Source organism: Arachis ipaensis, chromosome B09 (assembly GCF_000816755.2).
Source record: "Arachis ipaensis cultivar K30076 chromosome B09, Araip1.1, whole genome shotgun sequence".
Classification (NCBI taxonomy): domain Eukaryota; kingdom Viridiplantae; phylum Streptophyta; class Magnoliopsida; order Fabales; family Fabaceae; genus Arachis; species Arachis ipaensis.
In genome coordinates, this window is record NC_029793.2 from 145,052,805 (window position 1) to 145,062,465 (window position 9,661).

The window sequence follows — 9,661 nt, forward strand, 5'->3', positions numbered from 1 at the left end:
GATTTTAATCAATAGTTTTAATTAATAATAATATTTGTTCATCTACTCTGATATGTTTGATTATATTTCCTTTAAATTTGTTAATTAGTTTAATAACACTTGAATACAGAATACTTTGTGAAATCAACTTGAAAAATATTTGTCATGTAATAACTTCTTAATTTTTCCGGAAGAATGTCCAAGACTTACAGAAAATTTGATCATTAGTGTATGTGATAAAAGGATGTGCAACCCTTGACATTCTCTAAATATATTTCATATCTTCTTTTCTCTCATTTTTCTTACAAAAAGTAGGTAAAAATGTCCAGTAATAATGGATATGTAGTTGTTTGTGTGTACCCCAATTGTCATATGAAAAACAGCAACAATGAGGTGATATTTGAGTGTGAGAATCCGTTACTATTGCGCACTCGGCACCTAAGTTCGTTGTCCGAGTTGAAAAGTTTGATATTGAGTAACCTTAGTGACACAGGGAGAAGAGAGATCGGAAGGGTGAGGTATAGGTTGCTAGCACCGTTGGATAATGGAGTTTTCCGTTTTCGACTATTTCAGCTACGAGCATGTAAGACTCATGTTCGACATTTATAGGAGAATCATGGCGGAACAAGTGATGGAGCTTTCCGCCGAGGTTGGTGATGTTGGTGGTGGTGGTTCTGTACACTCGATATTTGTGCAGGATGACCCATCTCTCGCATCGCCACCGATTCATGTTGCCATACCAAGTGGAAGACATGGAGGTGGGTGAGGAAGACTCCGACGAAGAGTACGTTGCGAATAGCAACAATAGTGATTCCTCTGAGGATGATGATGAGGAGTTTGTACCAGAGATGGGGCCGAGGCAGCAGTGTGATATGTTTTGCCTTCCCCCCCAACCCGATTTTGACGCTATCAAATGTGCCAAGTCACTATCATACATTGGATCTGGACGCCATATATGAAAAATCTCCGTTTTCTAATACCAGAGAAGAGGATTACAACCTAGACGGTGGGGTTGAGTTTTGGATCGGCCACATATTCAAATGCCGAGATGCAGTAATGCAGGGTGTAAAGAACTACAGTATTTGCAGAAGTGCTGAGTACCGAGTAGTGAAATCGGAGTGATTAAAGTACCATGTGCATTGTCGTCAAGCTGCAAATGGATGTCTATGGAGTATCCGTGTTGTCCGCCGACAGAACCTTGAATACTGGTCAGTTCAAGTTTAATTGAGGCATACTTACTCATTATGATTGCTATATGTTAAATGGAGATCATGCGGCCTTTCTCAAAATGACTTGTCCAGCCAACATACCACTGATCATGTCTGTCATGCCACCACATATCCTCGCCCCGGTTTGTGATGGTAATGACCTTGTCGACGTTGACTGAGGTACCAGGCACCAGCTACTTTCCATTGAACTGGCACTTCACCCAGTCAACCTGGTGAAACTCGACGAGGTTGAAACAGACGAGGGGACGACTGACATCCATGTCTCCCGCTCTGCCTCCTTGACAAACCACGGGGGGCAGAGTCTGGAGAGCAGGGTCATCATAGGGCGTCCAGACAAACTGAAACAACTATTATAGAATAAACAAATATTCGAACAACAAACTATATAATATATTTGAACAACAAACAATAAATATTTGAACAACAACTACTACAATTTAGCATTAAAAAGACAAAAACCTATTCTTAACGTTCTTCTTCCATTTGACGACGTTATCATATTCCTAAAGCAATATATCTAGATAAAAAAATCTGAAAAACGGTATGTTTCTTTCTTGTTATGTTGGCTATACCATAACCATAAAGTCATAAACAAAACTAATATTGAAGGATCAACGAAATTTATTGTGTATAGCCTATAAATATTCAATAATAGTTAAACAACAAAGTCTATATACAAGACTAAATATTAAAACTAACCTCGTCCCAACATAGTTGGTCTATTGCTAGACGCCATCGCAGAACCCTCGCCTTATGCTGATCTCTGCTCTGCTGCGACAACCCTACCAACCTACCACCAGTTACAAGAATAATATGAGTTCATGTTACACAATGTCATAACAAGTTACAAATTCAAAAGATAAGAAACACATAAACAATTGTTACCTCACAGTCATAGAATACATGAAAATTTCTCAATCAGGTGGACACCACTGAGAAAATCTCTGATATATCCAAGACACCAACAGCGAAGTGCAGCCGGCAATGTATGTGGTGCCTCGGTGTGCTGCATAGCATAATCAATGGTATGTCCAGACAAGCACCGCCGAGTCCCAAGACAATGCATGGCACCACCCAAAGTCCTGCTGCAGCGATAGGCAACGCAGATGGACCAAGTTGTTCTACTTGTCCGTCATTAGGTAGCCTCCGATCAGTAACAAGACGGAACACCTCGCATACTGTCAGAGTGACTCCAGATCATCGGTCGGTGGCATATGGCGGATATGATTCCTCAATCATATAAGTTTCAGCGAGAATGACTCATTCTTTTGAGCCCCTGCTGTGGAACCACCGGAGGCCTGGCACCGAGCAGCCGCTCCACCATCACCCATGTCTGGGTAATGTGCCACCTGAGGAAGTTACGGAAGCACCCCCAATTGGGTCCCTATTTGCGCATAGCCCAGGGTGGTATGCTTGGGGTCTTCGGATGTTGTCGCTCCACAAATGTCGTAATCAGAGAGTTGTCGAATACGAAATCCCTGAGAGGCACTGTGTCACCGAATCCAACCTCCCTCAAATATGGGAAGGTGGCGTCTGGTGGAGGAAGCGTGTGTGACACTCGCCGAGACAGGAGTAAGCGAGGCCTCTGACAAAGAAAAATGTTTCACAATTATTAAAAATTAAAAATTAAAAATTTGTCTAGGTCCATCAACATAATAAACTGTCTTAACAAACACACATTTTCTGATTGCATTACGTGAAATTAATTAAAACATTCAATAAGGTAATTAATTATCTAACTACCAAACTTTGAGTTAACTTTATAATCTAATTATCATACTTCTTGACTAGTTACTAACTAAATTAATAAATTAATACACGTATGACTCCTAAACTAGACTCCACAAATGATAAACATCTACTCCAATATTTAAACCCTAAATTAATAATTATATAATTAACAATTTAATTACCAAAAAATCATAAACACAAACCTAGAATTACTATTTCTTATCAGTGACCTATTCCTAATGATACAAATTGTATTCTAGTTCTTGGCAAGTACCCTAACCATGCTATACATACATGGGATTACATAAAATAATAACCACATTCCTAGAATTATTAATTTCTACCTGTGACCTATTCCTAATCGTTGTAATTGTATTCGAGTTCTTCGCAAGTACCCTAACCATGGCTCTACATCTATGGGATTACATAAAACTCAAGATAATAGAAATAACCGTAAAGCCGTCTATCCCAACATAGTGCCATGTCGTATTCAACCGGTTAATTTTCCGATCACGTGCATCTGCGCGCCATCTTCATATTACTCGATAATATGGTTAGAAAATGGTTAAAAAAAAGAAAAAAAAAGTGGTTGAAAGATTCGAATTGGGACATGGAACTTCGCTATCAACGAAATGTATATATAGGCGTTCTCCCAACCTTATCTCATTTACATAAACTTGGAGAATGGATTTTAAAAATAATTTTTATAATTATTTATTTTATTTATTTAAATAAAAATTTAAAAATATTGATATATAAATAAAAGTAAAATTTAGATACATTTGAAAACTAATTATTTATATAAAATAATATATATTAAAATATAAAATATATTAAAAATAAATTAAATATTATATAAATACATAATAACTTATTTAATAATTAATTTTTTTCGTGTATTTAATAATTTTTTAACTAAAATATCACCTTATATTAGCCAAATTATATCATATTTCTTTGACTTATATTATTCTACTTTTTCAGTGAATCCACCAATAATAAGATGTATACACTTTAGGCTGCTCTATGTTTAAGTAAATGTCACTAACATACTAAAGTAAACTGTTCCATGAATTCTAAATTATTGTCTATAAATATCATCTCACATCCAAAATTTTTAAGATAATAATAAGAAAAGAGAAATAAATAAAAGCAAGAAGCAAAAAATTTAAAGAGAAGTGAGAGATGAAAAAAGAATAATGAATTATGGGTGAATTAAATGGTAAAAACTTAAATACAGAATATTAATATACAGAGTTTACATATATTAGGATTGTAACATTTTTTTCTTTTAAATATTTTTATACCATGACACTTACCATATGTGTTATGTTGGAACTTCTATTTTTACTCTTTTTATATTTATTTTGTATCAGAATAAATCCTGAATCAAACATGTAAAAATGAAATAATTCTAACAAAGTGCCTTCCAAAATCAAAGATTCTGCGGCTGATTTCAGTCCTGCACAATTCAGACGAATGTAATAGAAACCAAAATTTTCAACCATGTAAAGAATTAAATAGATAAACAACGGTAGAAAGAGCAGTAACTAGTAAAATAGCCACACCATGCATATTATATACACCCACTAATGATGCTCATAATTTATGATCACGTCTTAGATATTACAAAATTCTGTTCAAATCTACAGAGTTGAGTGACGAAACGATGGAAAAAGCACCATATGAGAGAGACTCTGAAAGGAGAGAAAAAAAGATAGTTGAGAGATGAAAAGTTTCATTACCTTTATTATATCTATTATCCATATACATCCTAACCTTAATAAATATACTTTATTTAACGATCTATATACATCATATATACATCAGAGTACCTCAGGAGTACCTAAAGAGTACTTAATTAACAAAATAAAATATTATTTAATATATAATCTTAATTACGGATATATTAATTACAAAGGTGACCTATGGTCTAATTGCTTGAGCTCCAAGGCAGTGTATTCTGATTGAAACATGATCAGTGATGGATGACATATGACACCACCACCATTCCATAATTCTAGCGAGCATATAACTTAGTAATGGTAAACTCTTGAACTGATATACCTGTTGATTCATTTGTTCCCTTTAAAATATACTCCTCTGACTGTTTATCCGCAACTCGAGGACTTTTGGCTCTGCTTCCCGCGAAAAATGCAGGTTCCATTGGTACTGGAAGACTCAGAGATGAGCTATTAAGCATCAATACAATGGAAGCCATGGTTGGTCTCTCAACTAAATTCTCTTGAACACACAGCAAACCAATGTGAATGCATCTCAATATTTCATTTTCTGCACTGTTGCTTAGTGATGGATCTATAATATTTGCAGCTCTGCCCTCCATCCAACTTCTCCATGCCTGCAACAATATAATTTCTTCATGAATGTCTATGAACACATAATCTTTTAAAATATACTCTACTTTTGACAGAAATGAAGATGTCATGTAACAGTGACAAAGATAAACTTACAAAGGTTAGGGGTAACTCCTCTAAAGTATCTCCGCGGCGTGTGCAATTGTGTTTTTGGCCGCTCACGATTTCAAGAACTAGGACGCCAAAACTAAAGACATCTGACTTGACTGAAAATTGTCCGTACATAGCGTATTCGGGCGCCATATATCCACTACATAAAAATATTTCAAACATAAATGTTAACTTTTTGTTTTGGTTGCTAAGGCCAATGATACGAAGAAAAAAACTTGAGTGTATTCTAATACTTACTATGTACCAACAATTTTACTGGTTTTTCCTTGATTTTGGTCTACAATAAATAATCGTGCCAATCCAAAATCTGATAGTTTAGCATTCATCTCTTCATCTAAAAGAATATTGCTTGGTTTTAGGTCTCGGTGTATAATACGTGTCTTACAATCCTCATGAAGATAAAGCAGGGCTCGTGCAACACCTTCAATGATTTTGAATCTATTTATCCAATCCAATTGTCTGCACTTGGTTGGATCTACATAATCACCAGAGACCATAGTTGATCGTGAGCTTAGCTTTATCTTTGTAGTTTAATATTTGTATAGTTGTATTGAAATAAAATTGATGAGTAATAGGCTAATCAGGAACCTACCAAATAGGAAGTAATCAAGGCTTTTATTGGGAACAAATTCATAGATAAGTAACCTTTCACTTCCTTTCAAGCAAAAACCAAGAAGCTTAACCAAATTTTGGTGTTGAAGCTCAGCTAATAACTGCACTTCATTCCTGAATTCCATCTCTCCTTGGCCTGAGTCCTTCGATAACCTCTTCACAGCAATCATTTGTCCATTGGAGAGCTTTCCCTGAGAATATATCATACTATGTTTTGACCAAATAAAAAATAAAATAAAAAGAAATGATATCTATTGAAGTGAAATAGCGGTATTTTACCTTATAAACAGATCCAAATCCACCTTCTCCTAATTTATTAGAATATGAGAAATCCTCTGTAGCAACTCGTATGGTATCAAAGGTGAACTGTAATGATTCATCAGCTATGATTTCTTCATTCGATTCATCAGCTTCACAATTGAAACAAGGATAACTAGTGAGTTACACTTACATCTCTTAAGGTAGAACTAGAATAGAAAGACTATTGAATTCCCCTGTTTTTTCTTTTCTTCCCTTACAACAAACAATGATTGAGTAATTAATGCATGGAATCATTCTGAGATTTGATGGAAACAATTCGGTTGACACAGTGTTGCCACTTCAAATTTTAGAAGCATATGCATCACAAAATTAAGCAAAGAAGTCAACACTCAACACTCAACACTTACTTTGAAAATTTTTTCTTAAATAGACGTACACATAACTGAGCACCAAAATAGAAGCAGCAGCGGCAGCAACAGCAACAACAACTATGATGACGATGATGACGGTGGTTCGTGATGTATTGCTACCTTTTCCTGCACAAATCAGCTTCCTTGGTTAGATATTCCATGACTTAAATACACAAAGAAGAAAAGTGAAACAAACATGATGTTTGAGGCTTCTTTACCTGGAGCGTTTGACGGTGAGAATGCATCAATGGTAGACGTCAAGAAAGGGTAGATTTCATATCTAATGTTACAACTGGGTTTGATAACCCTAGCACCTCTCCTACCATTACAACAACCTTGAATTTCCGAAAATGCCCCAAACAGGCAATCGTCGCACTGTTGCCGAGACAAATCAGGTGTGCACTGTGCAAGGCCAAATATGCCTTTGTAGCTCTGAATTCCAGAAGTCACGTTTTGGAAGGCATACTTACGACGATAGTCACCTCCAGAAGCTTCGATTCTGAGCTTGTCCATCAAGGTGTTGAGTGATTTGTTGAACTGATTGAACTCTTTGGAAGAAATGAAGTAGGGATTCCACAAAGAGAATTGTGGATGATCCGCAACTCTTCCGAGCATGGAAAGGTTGGAGTACCGAAGCATGCAGTATTCGTACCAACCAACGGCTTGGTAGTTGGGACATATCTGAGTGAGAAGGAGTCTGGAATCATTGAGGCAGCTTCGGCAATCGTTGAGGTTGACGTCTCCTCTGCACATGCCAATAGCGTAGGCTGTGTCAGTGTTGTGGCCGAAGAAGGAAGTGTAGAAGCCGTAGTCGATTTGTGTGTTGGAAGTGAGATTGGTTAAGAGGATGTTGAGGTTGTTGAGGTAGGTGGTGCTGGCTGGGTTGTTGGCGGTGATGCAGCTGTAGTTCAAGAAACTTGGCACTGCGGAGGCCACAGTGAAGAGGAGGAGGAGGAAACTGAGAGAAGGTGTGATCATTGTGTTGCGTTGGGGAATGTTTGGGATTGGGAGTGAGAGTAAGATACATAGTGGATTCAGATACAAAGTTTGTATTGTATATAGAGATTGCGTTAGTGAATCTGGACTACTTTCTGCTTGCTCTTTTTCATAGTCAAACATTCTTGTATCTTCCTTTCTTTCTCTTTAATGACGTCATTTGATATTTTTATCCAATTTTAAATGTGTACAATTGGATTCAGTTACCAATGAGTTAAAATAATATAATTTGTTCGTACTCAGTTAAAAAATTACTAATTCGAGTCTTTCTATTTTTTATTAAAAAAAAATTGGAATCAGTTACGTTGAAATCATTAGTCATTTGAAATGCTATGCGGGTAAGTAAGTTTATAAAACTTTAATTTCGACATCTTACTAGTTTTTACAGGCACTATACACGTCCATTTGAATTAATAGGGTAAAACACTTAACAAATAGAATAGCATTCAATATTAGATGAATGTTCCAAAATCAAATACCTTACATGTAGGTCTAAATTCAATGTTCATTACTCTTTGTAAATTTAAACTATTAAATTCGATTTATCACATTTTATATAAATAGAATAAAATAAATTTGATTTACTATTATTTTTAACTAAAATACTTCTTTTTAAATTATCATTATTATCTTTATCAATTATGACAGATTTCATATTATTGTCATTTCACAGTACATCTTTAACGATATCTAATTTTCTATCCTCTTCTGAAATTGAAACCATAATAGAAATACTACTCATCGCAATAATAAGCTGTCTGAAAAATCAATTATCACCTATTTTGCTCTTGTCATCGCCATTGAGATTAGCTGCAAAAAAATGGATGTCACAAAATTGTTTCGGAAGTATTGACAGACACATAAATGAAGAGCTATTAATAGACATTGAACTAGATTCTTTTGGTATTGTTATTGTCTTATTGAAGATTCTAATTCGATCCTCTTGAATTAGAGACTAATCTCTAAACTTGTCGAATAACTCATGGATCCTCACTTAGAAAAATTGATTACCACGGTGAAACAAAATTTACAAATTTTTGTCACCGGCTATTACAAAGAAGTCATACTTCACACTATCTCGTACAATAAAAATCAAAATTCTATCAAATAACTTTTCCACCCGTTTCATGCCATGCAATTCTAATTTTTTTTATTATAATATTCTGAAACTCAACAAAATTCATAGAAAGTTTGATAATATAAAAACATTCAATGGATCTTTATCAATAAATTTTATTTTCTCTCATATTTTTTTTCTTAATTGTACTTCTGTAGTATACAAAAATTAAAAAATCTCTTCACTAGCCATTGTAAATACCACTCTAATAAAAATTTAGTGTTCTGTTCATATTTATATACCTTAAACTCGTACTCTAGATCAAATTAATTTAAATCGATTTGTGTTGGCTCATTGGGTTAAGTAAATCGAATCTATTATGCTCGATCTACTTAGTCTTAATGTTGTATAGTAAATCAAAATAATTGACTTTAAATATCGTTTTCTTATAAATTAAATTTGTTTCATTTAATTTATTATTAATGCATGTAAATCAAATCTATTTTATTCGATTTATATAAAAAAAATTTAAACCGAACTTAATAAGTCAATTTATATGGAGTGAGTATTAAATTCAGACATGCATATAAAGTATTTGATTTTAGGAGATTAATATAATATTAAATAACATTCTATTTGTTTAAGAGCTTTACCCTGAATTAGTATACCATGTTGAAAAGTGTTTTTTAAGTGTTGGTTATATATTGAAAAAAAAAAATAGTTAGCTTCTACAAGTATTTCTTAAATCCAAATTTTACTGAAACTAATCACAGAAAAAAAATGACCAACTCCATTGTTCCTACATTTTAATGTTGTTAGTTATTACGTCTAAAATTTCACTGGCAAAGATTAAAAAAAAAATTATAAAAAAGATCAATAAGTGAATAATTAATATTCAAA

The 9,661-nt window shown here is 34.3% G+C and overlaps 1 protein-coding gene across 1 annotated transcript; it reads right to left on the bottom strand.

Moving 5' to 3' along the window:
* Positions 4,226 to 7,790, bottom strand: LOC107616503 (cysteine-rich receptor-like protein kinase 29). The gene is made up of 8 exons (XM_016318451.2): positions 6,927 to 7,790; positions 6,706 to 6,834; positions 6,317 to 6,447; positions 6,018 to 6,228; positions 5,663 to 5,900; positions 5,411 to 5,564; positions 5,007 to 5,298; positions 4,226 to 4,401 (listed from the first exon to the last, which is right to left on the bottom strand). The coding sequence occupies exons 1-8, from the start codon at positions 7,684 to 7,686 to the stop codon at positions 4,241 to 4,243; spliced, it is 2,076 nt and encodes a 691-aa protein (XP_016173937.2). The 5' UTR covers positions 7,687 to 7,790; the 3' UTR covers positions 4,226 to 4,240.